The sequence below is a fragment of the Pseudomicrostroma glucosiphilum genome, assembly GCF_003144135.1.
Source record: "Pseudomicrostroma glucosiphilum strain MCA 4718 unplaced genomic scaffold BCV69scaffold_3, whole genome shotgun sequence".
NCBI classification, from domain to species: Eukaryota; Fungi; Basidiomycota; class Exobasidiomycetes; order Microstromatales; family Microstromataceae; genus Microstroma; species Microstroma glucosiphilum.
This window is the reverse complement of record NW_020289915.1, coordinates 764,661-778,012: the sequence shown is the minus strand read 5'-3', so window position 1 is coordinate 778,012 and position 13,352 is coordinate 764,661. Positions and strand designations below refer to the sequence as shown.

At 56.4% G+C, this 13,352-nt stretch overlaps 5 protein-coding genes across 5 annotated transcripts; 2 read left to right on the top strand and 3 right to left on the bottom strand.

Annotated features, from left to right (window-relative positions):
• The first annotated feature begins 342 nt into the window (after positions 1-342).
• On the top strand, positions 343-3,462 carry BCV69DRAFT_257192 (hypothetical protein). The gene is made up of 3 exons (XM_025490621.1): positions 343-754; positions 858-1,439; positions 1,521-3,462. Exons 1-3 carry the CDS (start codon positions 619-621, stop codon positions 3,386-3,388), a joined length of 2,586 nt encoding a protein of 861 aa, XP_025349537.1. The 5' UTR covers positions 343-618; the 3' UTR covers positions 3,389-3,462.
• Positions 3,463-3,822: 360 nt separating this feature from the next.
• BCV69DRAFT_246098 (DNase I-like protein) lies at positions 3,823-5,540 on the top strand (the record flags this gene model as incomplete). Its single annotated transcript, XM_025490191.1, has 2 exons — positions 3,823-5,121; positions 5,217-5,540. 2 exons carry the CDS (start codon positions 3,823-3,825, stop codon positions 5,538-5,540), a joined length of 1,623 nt encoding a protein of 540 aa, XP_025349536.1.
• An 816-nt stretch (positions 5,541-6,356) lies between these two features.
• On the bottom strand, positions 6,357-8,943 carry BCV69DRAFT_142237 (MFS general substrate transporter). Its single transcript, XM_025489293.1, has 2 exons — positions 8,171-8,943; positions 6,357-8,085 (listed from the first exon to the last, which is right to left on the bottom strand). The coding sequence occupies exons 1-2, from the start codon at positions 8,677-8,679 to the stop codon at positions 6,651-6,653; spliced, it is 1,944 nt and encodes a 647-aa protein (XP_025349535.1). The 5' UTR covers positions 8,680-8,943; the 3' UTR covers positions 6,357-6,650.
• Positions 8,944-9,182: 239 nt separating this feature from the next.
• Positions 9,183-9,658, bottom strand: BCV69DRAFT_297665 (Yos1-like protein; the record flags this gene model as incomplete). Its single annotated transcript, XM_025494139.1, has 3 exons — positions 9,183-9,238; positions 9,317-9,442; positions 9,574-9,658. The coding sequence occupies 3 exons, from the start codon at positions 9,656-9,658 to the stop codon at positions 9,183-9,185; spliced, it is 267 nt and encodes an 88-aa protein (XP_025349534.1).
• A 482-nt stretch (positions 9,659-10,140) lies between these two features.
• Positions 10,141-13,123, bottom strand: BCV69DRAFT_281374 (chaps-domain-containing protein). The gene is made up of 5 exons (XM_025491968.1): positions 12,806-13,123; positions 12,570-12,718; positions 11,810-12,482; positions 10,427-11,726; positions 10,141-10,343 (listed from the first exon to the last, which is right to left on the bottom strand). The coding sequence occupies exons 1-5, from the start codon at positions 12,959-12,961 to the stop codon at positions 10,288-10,290; spliced, it is 2,334 nt and encodes a 777-aa protein (XP_025349533.1). The 5' UTR covers positions 12,962-13,123; the 3' UTR covers positions 10,141-10,287.
• Positions 13,124-13,352: the final 229 nt, after the last annotated feature.

Sequence of the window (13,352 nt, the reverse complement as noted above, 5' to 3'; positions counted from 1 at the left end):
AGCAGCAGGATTACAACTTCAGGCGCGGCAATTCAAGACCGATGGATGGACGCTGCACGAACGCACGCACGCACGCACACGCACACGCACAAGCACCCTGGCACCCACACTCTCACGCACGCCGCCCAGCGGGTAATATTAAGATGCTCGCGGGGCGTGGCTGTGTGTGTGTGTGTAAGCGATGATGGTGGTGAGATGGCAGGCAGAGACAGACAGACAGACAGAAAGACAGCCAAGGCAGACGAGCTGAGCCAGACCCCCGATACAGAAGGAGCACCGAGGGAGGGGGGGAGGGGTAAGTAGAATGGTGCCCGGCAGCGGGACTTGAACCCTCAGCCGAGTACGCCGTCGTATCAAAGGCGATTGATCCAGGGCAGGCAGGCAGGCACCCGGAGCAGAGGCAGCCAAGCAGGCAGCGACCATCAGCCACACACCACCACTGCCGCGCAACGACGGAAAGGGAGGCGTGGTCGTGACTGCCCTTGAAGTCTGGCGTGGGAGAATTGCACCCTGACAGACAAGCAGTGGAACAGCTTCTTCGGATCGCATCGACTACCAGTAGTGCGGCAACCCATACATCCTCATCACTCCCCTTCAGTCCCTCGATTGCGGAGACCGATGCCCCTGACAGCAGCTGGCACTTCTGCCGCGGGGGCCGCCGCGGCCGCCACCAGTGGAGAGGACCAGCTGAGGATCGAGATGCTAGGCGCGGGCAACGAGGTCGGAAGAAGTTGTTGTGTCTTGACGTTCAAAGGTGAGCTCAGGGAGGAGTATGTAGCCCAGGAGCAATGGGAGAGCTGTAAGTAGCTGACGCAGTGGATGACCTTGCAACTCTGATCCAACTCTTGCTCTGTCAGGCAAGACGGTGGTATGCGATGCTGGTGTTCACCCTGCATATACTGGCATAGCTGCTCTGCCCTTCATCGACGAGCTGGATTGGAGTACTGTAGACGCCCTCTTGATCACCCACTTCCATTTGGATCATGCCGCCGCTCTCACCTACATCATGGAAAAGACAAATTTCAAGGATGGCAAAGGCAAAGTCTACATGACTCATCCCACAAAAGCTGTATACCGCTTCCTTATGTCCGACTTCGTCCGCATCTCCAATGCTGGTTCAGGGGATCGCCTCTTTGACGAGACGGAAATGCTGGCATCCTGGAGGCAGATTGAGGCAGTCGATTTCCATCAGGATGTCTCCGTGGGAGGTGGTCTGAGATTCACACCCTATCATGCTGGTCATGTGTTAGGTGCCTGCATGTTCCTCATCGAGATTGCAGGGCTGAGGATTCTCTACACGGGAGACTTCAGCAGAGAGGAGGACAGACATCTGGTACAGGCAGAGATCCCTCCCGTCAGACCAGACGTATTGATCTGCGAGAGCACGTACGGTGTGCAAAGTCTTGAGCCCCGGTTGGAGAAGGAGCAACGATTCACAAGTGAGTACTCCGTCAGGGTTTTCGCAGCCAGTCCGCGTAGTCGCAAGGCTGACATGCCCTCCGCTTTGGACTCGCCAATAGCCATGATCCACAACGTCGTATCAAGAGGTGGGCGGGTGCTGCTCCCTGTCTTTGTCTTGGGTCGAGCTCAGGAGCTCCTACTCCTCCTCGATGAATATTGGTCTGCCCATCCCGAATTGCAACGGATACCCATCTACTACGCTTCCTCGCTGGCGCGCAAGTGTATCGGGATCTACCAGACTTACATTCACACAATGAATGAGCACATCCGCTCTCGCTTCAATCGCAGAGATAATCCCTTCGTCTTCAAGCACGTCAGCAATCTCAAGAGCTTGGACAAGTTCGAAGACAAGGGCCCTTGTGTCATGATGGCGAGTCCAGGTTTCATGCAGAGCGGTGTCAGCAGAGAGCTTCTCGAGAAGTGGGCGCCCGATCGTCGCAATGGTCTCATCGTCACGGGATACTCGGTGGAGGGGACTATGGCTCGATCTATCATCAACGAGCCAGATGAGATCATTGGATTGAACGGACAGAAGATCCCGCGGCGGATGACAGTCGATTACATCTCCTTCTCAGCCCACGTCGATGGGACTCAAAATCACAAGTTCATCGACGAGATCAAAGCTCAGCACATTGTCCTGGTGCATGGTGAGGCTACTAATATGGCTCGTCTGCGAGGGTCTCTGCAAGGAAAATACTCTGACAAGTCAGAGGTGAAGATCCACACTCCTCGCAATTGTGAACCCTTGATGCTGAAGTTTCGAGCTGAAAGGCTTGCAAAAGCAATCGGCTCGATTGCCGACAACCCTCCCAAGCCGGGATCGACTCTTTCGGGTCTCCTAGTGTCCAAAGACTTTGCCTATACCATTCTTGATCCAAAGGACCTTGCAGAGTTCACGGGGCTAAGTACTAGTACGATCATACAACGGCAGAGGGTGGCCCTGAACGTCAGTTGGGAGATGACGAGGTGGCATCTGGAGGGCATGTATGGCTCGGTACAAGAAGGAGTCGATGTTGAAGGGCGGAGAACAATGAGGATCATGGGCTCAATAGACATCAAGCAATCCGCTCCACATGAGCTCCTACTGGAATGGGTCTCGAGCATCAACAACGATATGGTGGCGGATTCTGCCCTTGCGCTGCTCCTAGGCGTTGATTCCAGTCCTGCGTCGGTCAAGATGACTACAAGACCTCACAAGCATGATCATGGTAGTGAAGAAGCAGATGAAGAAGCAGACGACCGGCATCCCTTTGCTGATCCAAAGGCCAAGAGCGCAGAAGATTACATTGCCATGAAGCGGATCGCACGCGCCGCTCAAATCGCGACCTTCCTCGAAGCTTACTACGGAAACGTCGAGCAGATTACCATCGGGAAGGCGCCAGAGGAGCAGCCGGAATCAGGCGAGGCACAAGGCGAGACAGAAGATGCGGAAGAGGCAGCAAATGCCAAGCAGGAGGACGGGCCGCTGATCAAGGAGGAACCTACGGACGGAGGCTTGCCGGAAGAGGCTCAAGCAAAGCAGGACGGGGATACCAACGGCGACGTGGCAATGACGAATGGACATGGTGGTGCCGGTGACACTCCCTCGAAGCAGACTCCTCCCTCACTCGAGGAGCTCATCGGCGGTCCACCGCGCCAAGCACTCCGAGTTTACCTGGACGACAAGGTGGCTATCCTCGACCTGGATGAGCTGGCTGTGTACTCTCGCTCTGACGCTCTGAGGAAAAGAGTGCTACACCTGGTCGCGCTGGCGGATCGGACGGCTACTTCGACGAGCGACGCGTTCCGGGATGAGATGGAGGGAGCAGACGGGGCAGTCGAGGAATTGTTCTTGGGCGCACATAGCATCCCCGTCGAGCCGGGAGAGGCTGCAAGCGGAGAGGGAGTGGAAGATCGTGGAAGTAAGAAGCCGAAGCTAGAAGCATGAGAAAGCGCTTCACTGCAACAACAACAACACCACATAGCCTGAAAGCAATACCATCATTACCACGTAGAGCATTCATTCTGTCGTTCGGATGTGGCCTGCCTGTCTGCCTCTGTGCCAAAGCTGCCGCTTGCTCCTCTTCCGCTTTCAGCGGGCGGGGCTCCACATCGGCTGCAGCCTGGGCTGCCATTTCCGTCGTGTGCCTCGGTTCCATACCACCGCTTGCGATACTCACATTACATCCATTCTCCCCTCGACGTTCGCTTTGACCCACTTTACAAAGTTGGTCTGATCTGCTGGCGCTGGCCCACTTCCTACTGTTTCCCGGAGTCGCACCAAGCGTGCTGTGTCTGGCTGCCCGGCTCTCCCTCCTCCTCCCTCTCCTCCTTCTATTATTGGCAATCCCATCCATCTCCTCCCAGCCTCGCATTACCACAATGCCCTCCGCCCATACTCCCCTCCGAGTGCAAGTAGCCACCTTCAACTTCAATCTTCAAGGCGCCAAAGACCCTTTTCCCGATCTGCAACCTCTACTCATCCCCACCCTCTCCGAATCACGACGAGAGTATAATGCCTCTTCTCTCTCCTCTGGCAGGGAAGCACCGGACATTTATGCTGTGGGATTTCAAGAGTTGCTGCCCTTGCACGAAGGATTTGCGGATTCGCTTGCGGCACAGGAGGTGCGAGCTCATACGGTCAGGGAGATCAAGCGGGCGTTGCGACCTCATGCGGGGGTGACCAGGCCGGACGGAATGTATCCTCCTGGGGGTGGGCCAGAGGACTACACGCTACTGGGCGAGGCGCACCTGGTTAGCATCTCCCTCTTTGTCTTTGGTAGGGATCGAGCTGGAATTCCTTCGAGGGTGAAGGAAGTGCGCACATCGACGGCTGCTGCGGGCGTGTTCAACCTATTGGGGAATAAGGGTGGTGTTGGCGTTAGACTGGTAATGCAGACGGCGCTGCAAGGCAAAGAGTCCAATCTCACCTTGGAGGATTCTCGCGAGGTACTCACCTTTGTCTGCGCCCATCTTGCCGCTCATGACCACATGTCTCCCCGGAGGAATGAAGACTTCAAGACGATCGTCAGCCGATTGGCCTTCCCACCCAGCTCTGCCCAACCTCTACCAGTCGTATCCGACGCCGGAGCCCTCCCAAATCTTCGTACAGGTGGGGATACATCAAAGTTGCAGGAGAAGTACGACGCAGATCGAGCGACCCAGTCTGAGCGTAAGAGACTGGCAAAGCGAGGAGTACAGGCTGCTGTGGATGGGAAAACGCACGGACTGTACGATGCACATCACGTCTTCTTCTTTGGTGATCTCAACTACCGTCTTGACCTCGGTGGTGGCGCTGGCGCGGGGGAGAAGGAGCAGGGCCAGCTCACAAAGGAAGACGTCTCGAAGAAGGTGGCAAGCAAGGACTTCGCCTCGCTAGTCCCGCACGACCAGCTCACGATCAACAAGAAGCAAGGCAAAGTATTGCAGGGCATGACAGAGGTGGATCTCAAGGACGCTGCTTTTGGTCCCACGTACAAGTTCAAGCCCATCAGAGGCAAGGCCGCTACTGCCGCTGCAGCTGGTGACGATAAGACAAAGAACGCTGGAAAAGGAGACGAGCTAAGCCCGAAGCGGGTACCTGGATGGCCGGATCGGATCCTCTGGGCTAGCGTGGGCAAGGAGAATGATGAGCTACAGGGTCTCAATGTCGAGCTCTACCGGAGTATCATGAGTTACACAGTGAGTCAAAGGGACCTAAATTCCGCAGTGTAAGCGTGAGATCTACAAGTGTACTGATTGCTCCTTCCCTATGGCAACGCCCCTACGCTGCGCAGATCTCCGACCACAAGCCTCTCACCCTCCTCGCTTCTCTCCCCTCGCTCCCCTCTTCAACTCAAGCCCTCCTGAGCAATCGTTCCCCCTACCCCCTCTCATCAAGCTGGCAGTCATCCCGCACCCTCGGAATCGCACTGGATCGTCTCGTGGGCTACATCTGGTCCACCCTCGTCCTGCTTGGCGCGGGTAAGCTGCTACTGGGAGCGGCAGAGGTGGCAGTACTCGCGGTGCTGGGGGCGTGGTACCTTTCTTCTGGTGCTGCTGCTGGTGGGGGAGGTGGGGATCTGGGATATTGGTTGGGTAGTCTGAGTGGGAGACCTTGAAAGAGTAAAGGCGTAGGCTGCACGATTTTGGAAGTAGAGTCGATAAGGATAGACGTGCCAGTGAAATATACCAGATCATACCATCCTTTGCACTCTATCACAGTGCAAAGCAACTCTCACCACCCCAGTCAAAGGAGCCCTAGAGCAAACGATCAAGATCGAAGAGGTACAAGAGAAAAGAGGGGTGGAGAAATAATAAGACTAACAACATCTAGGCCCTCGCCTTTACGAGCACGATCATGACCCTCAAGTAACCTCCACGCTAATCTCTCCCCCACTTCCCTCTCCTTTTCCTCTTCCACTCCTTCTTCCTCTTCCAATGCCGATTGCCTCACTTGCACACCACCGCAGTCATCGTCATCGACATCGTCATCATGACACAACGCCCCAACCCGACCCGATCCAACCCGATCCGCACAGCATCCCCTCCCATTCCATCCCGCGATCAGGGCACGACCGCCAGTGGAAGAACAGGAGAGATGGGGATGCGCGCAGATCGAGAGGTGGACCTTACTGTGCTTGAGTACCGTTGAGAGTCCTCGACTGTGACGAGGACGGTGACTGTGGTAGTGACTGTGACAGTGACTTTGACAGTGACTTTGACAGTGACTTTGACTTGAGCAGTGGCAGCGCGACGTGGCAGAGGCGAGGCGAGATGAGGAGAGGGGAGAGGGGAGGAGAGGAGTCGCGCAGAGGTCTTGCTGATCGGCTCGCCTATTTATGATGGGCCATCGAAGAAAGGTGGTACAAGAGGAGGAAGTGAGAATGGAGAAGCGAGAAGAGAGACATGAGGGAGTCTCCCTATCTAGCTGATCTGTCTTGGATTGGGAAGAGGAGGGTTTGGTGATGGCGAGACGAGAGGGAAGCCCGGGGAGGGGGGCTGCGCGAGGAGGAGGATCCGATTGCAGGTGCAGGTGTGGGTGCTCTTTGCAGATCTAGGTAGTGTACAATGTGACTAATTACAGGGTCTCAAGATGAAGATGAAGATGTAGATGCGTGATGCGTGACGAGTGGTGTATGCTAGGTGAAAGATGCTACGTCCCTGGAGCTTCTGGCATCTATACTAGTCGGGTGGGGGATGAGGTTGAGGGTATCTATCCTCTCTAAGTCTCACTCGTCTTGAGCAAAATACGCCGCAGGCGCCGCTGCTCCCACTGCCCTCTCCAGCGGCCTGCCTTGCCTCTCCTCAGCCTCTGCCTCCCCCCTCTTCTCCACATCTGCCTCGCTCGGCCCATCGCGAGGGGGTGCACCTTCCTCTCCAGCCGGAGGCCGCGAAGCGTCGCGTGCCCTGGACCGAGATCTGGACTTCTCCTGCTTGACTCTGAGTCTTTCCGTCTCTTTGCGAATGTCCCGCGTGGCCTGCATCTGCTCTCGGCAAAAGGGACTCTTTTCCCTCAGCTTGTGGCCGAAGAAGTACAGGGCAAAGGGCACTGCGGCTACCACTACAGCTAGGAAGCCCCAGAGGGATGAGGCCCATTGGTATCCGAGGTTTTCATAAGTCTGCACTACAAAGAGAGTGAAGCTGCCCGAGAGGACTTCGCGCATGAGGGACTGGGCACCTACGGCACTTGCGGCGTAGAGGGAATAAGCGGCGACTGTGTAGTCTGACACGGCGTAGAAGATGATGTGGGATACGAAGCCGACGAGACCGATAGCCAGGACTGATGAGATCCAGTGTACACCTGGCACTGCTGTCCAGGCGAACCAGAAGAGGGCAACCGGGAAGAGAGGAGAGACGACGAGCCAGAAGAGACGCTCCTCTGGTACCAGCTCGCCATCGGGGGACCGCCGTATGGAGCGACGCTCCCATGCTTGCTGAAGGGGTAGACAGAAGAAGGCTAGGAATGACCCTGTCAGAGCTGCTACTAGGGGAAGCTCTTCGTTTCCATTTGACCAGCCATAGACGTTTCCGTAAACGAGGGAGAAGCCGAGAATGAAGGCATAGATGACCATATAGTTGAGTCCATCGAATAAGGCGGTAGTCAAAACGATGGGCTCCGTGACGAGCATCCACGCTGGTCTTCCTACGGTCTCGGTGAATCGCATCTTCCAAGTCTTGGCTTGAACGTCCTTCTCGTGCAGACAGTAGAACTTGTCATCGCCAGTCTCCTTCCTCTTCTTGGCAGCTGCCTTGGACAGGATCACACCACCTCTTGTTTCTCTGCCGAAAATGAGCAAGACGCAGGTGATGAATGCCATGCCCAGTCCGCTGACGCCAAATGTCCACCTCCACCCATGGCGAGCGTAGATGTAGCCGCCCATGACTGCTCCCAGATCAGCGCCCACCTCGGCGGCCAAGCAGAACAGGTTCACTCCCCAGCCCTGGTCTACCGGATCCCAGAGATCGGCAACAACGCCGATGGAGTTGAAGGTAGCGGCGGCGAAGAAGCCAGCAACGAAGCGGAATGGAAGGATGAGGCCCAGACTGCCTGCTAGTGCGCAGGGGATCTGGCATAGACTGACGATGACAATCGACCCGACGCCGATCCATTTCCTGCCGTAGTCTTCCGATACAGGCGCTACCACGATGGGTCCGACGGCAAATCTAGGAGCAAGAAGAGGAGGAGTGACACAAGTCAGTTGCAAAGTCTGTGCCTGGCCGTCTGTCCTACTGTACTGCTCATGCTCACCCAAAGAGGTAGATGGCCTGCACTGTCCTCATTGCCGCCTCCGACACTCCCACGGCCTCAGCAGCAGCTGCCGTAGCAGGGGCAAAGAGTGAGGAGATGGCCTGTGCCCAAATCTCGGGCCAGAGGTAGATCATATAGATGGTCCACTTGTACCATTCTGGCCAATGTCGCGGGTCCGAAGGGTCCTTGTATGAGAAGGCTACAAGATAGGGATCATCGTCGTCCTTTTCCGTCTCGCGAGTCACTTGACGAGAGAGACGACTGGCAACGGAGAGACGGCGAGCGAAACGAGGTACGCGAGTCTCTTCGGGCTTGTCGTCCGTCGTGTTTGATCGGTCGCCAGAAAGCTGGCTGGGAGCTGTCCCATCAGAGAGAGGTGGGGCTGTTGTTGGCTCTTTGAAAGCGCCGCTGCTACGGGAGGGTGACCGTGGGGAAGACGAAGTAGTCCTCTCTTGCGTCGTGGCAGAGGTAGGGGAGTCGGGGGAAGCGACGTGCTCTTGCACGTCCATTGTGGCTGCTGTTGCCCCGGGGGAAAAGGCTCGGGCAGAGAGGGAGAGATAGAGCGGGGATGGAGAAGGAGCAAGAAGGAGGGTGATGCGTGAGGATCTACCGTAGTGAGGAATCCTTCATAGCAGCAAGCACGACGTAGATGGATGGCAGTGGTGAGGAGGCAAGGAAGGGGGATGTTATTGCACACCCACTTTTGTCAGCATGGCCAGTCGATGCGAGTCACGACCGATGAGCACCGACGAACGAGTGAATCGTGATTGCCTGCAGCCGAGGCGCACAATTTCCCTCTCGGCTTCCCGCGGGCGGAATCCTCTCCCACGCGAGCAACCGTCGGGCGGACGTGAGCTCTGCAGAGCTCCAGGCGATCTGGGTCCTCTCCTCGAGCGGCACGTACCTCTGCTCACCTCTGCCAAGCGAAGAGCAGGAGTACAAGGAGGAGGAGATGGTATTAACAAGGAGAATGCAGCAGGAAGAGTGGAAACGCTTGGCGTCTCGACTCTGCTCAGAACCGGAGAAGCTCGTAGACGATGATGACCAGATTCAGCAGGCAGAGGGGGACTGAGCGAGCAAAGGAGCAAGCCAGTCAGCTCTCGTTGCCCTGTTACGACCTTTCAGGGATTTCACCTTGTGACTCACCTCTCAATAGTGTCCTCACTGCAGCAATCAAGTTCACTAGCCTCTCCTTGACCCCAGGCTCCGTCGGTGCTCCTCCGCCAAAAGAGTGCTGCTGCTCATACTGTATCGAAGCGGGTGACCAGCCGACTGAAGAGTTTCAGTAGGCCAGAGAAGACACAGAGGGAGGAAACGAAAGTCTATCAGCTCTCTGCACCCTCTCGCTCTCTCTCTCGCTCTCACTACCGCCCTCCCTGCTGGGGAGAAGGACGCAAACTCACCTCTTGAGAGGAATCGCTCCTCGTTCAAAATGGCCGCTGCATTCAGGCAGAGGACCGAGACGTATAGGATCGTACCAAAGACCATCTTCGGCCTCGCCAATGTCTTTGAGAAGCTCTGTATGCCAAGCCTCGAGCACTGCGCTTACAAATTGGAAGTCAAGGAAGAGCTAACGGAGATGAGCTACGAAGGTTGCACTTCTTCCCCTTCTCTCCCTGTATCAGGTCCACGAGGCTCAAGGGTGAGTGAGAGAGAGCTCTTGACGGGGCGATGCAGGTACGCTGAGAATGTGAACAGCGACTTTGCGGTGGGGAAGGAGGACGAGCAAAGGGCGTGCGTTATAGAGTGGGGGAAGTGGTGGTCAGAGGTGAGAGGTCCTTGAAAGTGTTGCTCGAGAAAGGACCCCGACACACGCACGACGACGCGGACCAGCACTGCAGGCGGGCACCAGCCAGCCACGCGGGCATCTGAAGCGGGGCAGGACACCTCCACCCAATACGCCTACGCCTCGAGGGGAGTGGAAACACATTTGCAACCCACACGCACACGCAAACGCTCGCTCGCTCAAGATGTGATGATCGCAGGGGAAGCGCCCCTGGCAGCGCAATGTTGTTGTTGATTTAAATGATGGCAAAGTACAGGGTTTCGTCTTTTTCGCTTTCTGCTGCGCTGCAGCCGTCTCCTCTCTCCCCTTGACGTTTGACCCATACCTGTCCCTAGGTGTCGTGACCGGGAATCTTGAACGTTTGTGCGTACGCAAAGTGATTTTGCACTGAAGAGGAAGCGGGGAGAGGTTGAAAAAAAGTCAGCTGCCGTCAAGTTGCTTCACTCAGTCTGCGACCTATCGCTACTCACTCAGCTTGAGGATAGAATTCGGCGGGGACATTGACACGAGCGTGTAGGACACCTTCGCCAGACCCTCGGTCCTGATCAGTTTGAACAGATTCGTAGCCACCGCTCCCGGATACGAGCCCTCTGTGTACCACCGATGGTTGTATGCCGTCAATCTCAAGCTCATCCACAGACTCCTCTGTACATCCCTCGCCTCCACGTACGACTCCAGCAGTCGCAGGTAGCCCTTTGCAGAGAACTTTGCCTCGATACACCTCTGGAAAGCATCTTTCGCTTCTTCCTTGTGGTGCAGCCGAAGCGCCAGCTCGCCGAGGATCTCCCACTCGGTACCGGTCTTGCGATACGGCAGACCTTGTGTCTTGTAGTGAGCCAATTCGGCCCGCCAGATGGTGTAGACGCGAAGGTCCTCGTAGAGGACCATGAAGAGATTGTCCAGCCACCGTTCGCAAAGTCGCTTGTTTGTGAACGAGAAGCCAGAGGCAGGCTGTTCGTCTCTTGTCGAAGGGTCTGCGTGCTGTGCTTGCTGCTGCTCAGTGTCTGCTCCCGTAGACGCACCTTGCACTGTTGCAACAGAGTCGGTCCGACCATGCTGGGCTCCGGCTTGAGCTTGTGCGGGCTTCTCCAAAGGAGGTGGTGTGACCTCAACCGCACCTCCACCGGTCTCCTCTTCCCCCGCCGTCTTGCCTCCCTCAGCTCCCTGAACGTAATCTGCAATTTTAGCTCTCTCCCTCTCGTGGTCGCTTTCCGTAGATATCTTGATGGTCGGTATGCTGTGGCTCGACGAGTTCGCGCCAGCATCCAGGCCAAGTTTCGACATGCCGTCTTGAAGTGACTTGTCCCCCGAGCTGTCGAATGTCTCGTCTCCGATCCCATCATCACTCCCTGGCGTCGGCGGGATAGCCTTAACGGATGCATTGTCGTCATTCTCCGCAGCTGACTTGCTCACTGTAGATCCTGCAGCGGTGGTTGAACTTGAGGTAGCCTCCCCAGGCCGCTGGTTGCGATACTCCTCCTCCATGACAAAGACGGCGCTTCGACACCGAAGCAGCTCGTCCCAGCCAATGCGGCTCACAAGCCGTGATAGCAGAGCATACGCTTTTGCGAAGGTACCTCGAAGAGCTGGGGCGGGAAGGCGCAGCAGGGCAACATCGGCTTCATTGTCCTTGGCCGATTCCTCGTCGAGGAGACCACTGTCCGCGATGAATTGCTTTGTGGGCAAATGCGTCTTGGCAGGCGGCGGCATGCGATGAAGGTCCCGCTCGTTGTACGTGAACATGGGACACGAGTTGAGAGTGAAGAGTGCCTAAGACGAGCCAGAAGGAGAGACGGCCATGTCAGAACATCTCGGCAATCGTACTGCCTCGCATCGCCTACGTGCCTACTCACAGACTCCCAATCTCCCACGTTGATGTAGCACTCCGTCAGCTTGGCCCACGTCACAAACTCGCTAGGAGCGCAATTCACTGCCTGCTTAGACAGCTGCAACGCCCAGTCTGCTTTGCCCTTTGACTTCAGAAAGTCAGCCTGTACGTGCAAAAGAGCGTAGGAGTGAGGCGTCTCCTTGATAGCAGCATGCATGATCTGAACAGCTTTGATCTCTTCATTCATCCCCAGGTAAGCTTGAGCTACCAGAGCTGCCACCACTGGTTCGCGAGCGTAGAGCTTCTCGAAGAGGTTAACGGCTTGCTCGTACCTGCCTGCGTCGCCGAAGTACTTGAGTACTCCATTCGCGAGATGGTTGGAAACCACTGTAGCGACCTGAATCTCTGGTTCAGAGCCCAGTTGCCAGCCCTTGAAGAAGAGGTTCTCGGCAGCTCGGAGAAAGCGATGTTCAGCCTCTGGCCCTGCAATGGGGTCTAGCTTTCGATAACCTGCTAGCCTGAAGTTGGCGTCATCTGCGTATAGGATGGAGCGGAGGAGGGCAGATAGATATACCTCCTGCCAGATCTCGGGAGTGGGAGGATGCCGGTCTCCTCGCAGATCGACTACAAATGCATCAACGCTGCCAGGGATCCGCACTTCAACTCGTACATCGACCCGCGAGAAGGCATTAAAGCAGCTGGGGTGGTGAGACGAAGCGAGACGAGTCAGACTCTGTTCAGCTTGAGATCAATTCACTGGACTTTTGCTGCCTATGAAAACGTACCAGTAGACTCCACTCTTGAGCTTGTAAGACGTCTTTCCAGAAAACCATGCGGGGTTCTGCTCCAACTCATAGGTGAGGGAATTGATGTAGGCGGCAAGGGCAGCCGAGGAAGAGGCATCTACTCCGGATACATAATGGTATGAGCCAATCTGATAAGCGAATAGGAGAGTCGTATCAGCGCCGAGGTCACGAGAGCGCCGTTGCTGACCTTGCCGAGGTCATGCTCATCTACTCACATCTTTGGAGCCCGTCCTTCCCGTGGTCTTGATGACATGGCAAAGATCGGGAGGTCCAAGCTCCCTGAAAGATGCCAGGGACTCTGTCCTAGAGTTTAGACTTTCGCCAAGGTCGGCCTCGAAGAACTCCGGTTGAGCGACAAAGGCGTCACCCATTGTGGTAGTGTGCAGCGAGGAGCCCGACTGCCGCGGTAGGACTGACTGGTCAGGATAGCCGGGTTGGACAGATGCGACTATGTGAGACTTGCAGGGGAGTCAGCTGTCCGCCAATTGTGGATATCAGCGCCGTTGTTGCGCTGCTTGATACGGAGGGTTGTCGAGGTGGTGATCTGAGTGGTGATGGTCTCACCTGGTCCTGTATTCAGAAGGAACGGACCAGGCAGGCAGGCGGCAGGGCAGGGCAGGGCTGTCCCTCTGTGCCGTGCCTGCTGGAGTTGCGATGCCTGTGCGCCTCGCCGTTCCGATTGGGCGTCACGGCAATCGAGGCACACACACACACACGCACGCACGCACACCCACACGCCCAGGTGCATGGCAAAGGAAGCGG

What these genes read in the sequence shown, in the direction of transcription:
- BCV69DRAFT_257192 (XM_025490621.1), top strand. Translation starts at nt 619, where the DNA reads ATGCCCCTGACAGCAGCTGGCACTTCTGCCGCGGGGGCCGCCGCGGCC. An exon ending in TTGTGTCTTGACGTTCAAAG is followed by an intron (nt 755 to 857) that starts GTGAGCTCAGGG and finishes TTGCTCTGTCAG; the next exon opens with GCAAGACGGTGGTATGCGAT. An exon ending in GAAGGAGCAACGATTCACAA is followed by an intron (nt 1,440 to 1,520) that starts GTGAGTACTCCG and finishes ACTCGCCAATAG; the next exon opens with CCATGATCCACAACGTCGTA.
- BCV69DRAFT_142237 (XM_025489293.1), bottom strand. Translation starts at nt 8,679, where the DNA reads ATGGACGTGCAAGAGCACGTCGCTTCCCCCGACTCCCCTACCTCTGCC. An exon ending in CAGGCCATCTACCTCTTTGG is followed by an intron (nt 8,086 to 8,170) that starts GTGAGCATGAGC and finishes TCTTGCTCCTAG; the next exon opens with ATTTGCCGTCGGACCCATCG.
- BCV69DRAFT_281374 (XM_025491968.1), bottom strand. Translation starts at nt 12,961, where the DNA reads ATGGGTGACGCCTTTGTCGCTCAACCGGAGTTCTTCGAGGCCGACCTT. An exon ending in ACGTGGGAGATTGGGAGTCT is followed by an intron (nt 11,727 to 11,809) that starts GTGAGTAGGCAC and finishes GGCTCGTCTTAG; the next exon opens with GCACTCTTCACTCTCAACTC. An exon ending in GAATTCTATCCTCAAGCTGA is followed by an intron (nt 10,344 to 10,426) that starts GTGAGTAGCGAT and finishes CTTCCTCTTCAG; the next exon opens with TGCAAAATCACTTTGCGTAC.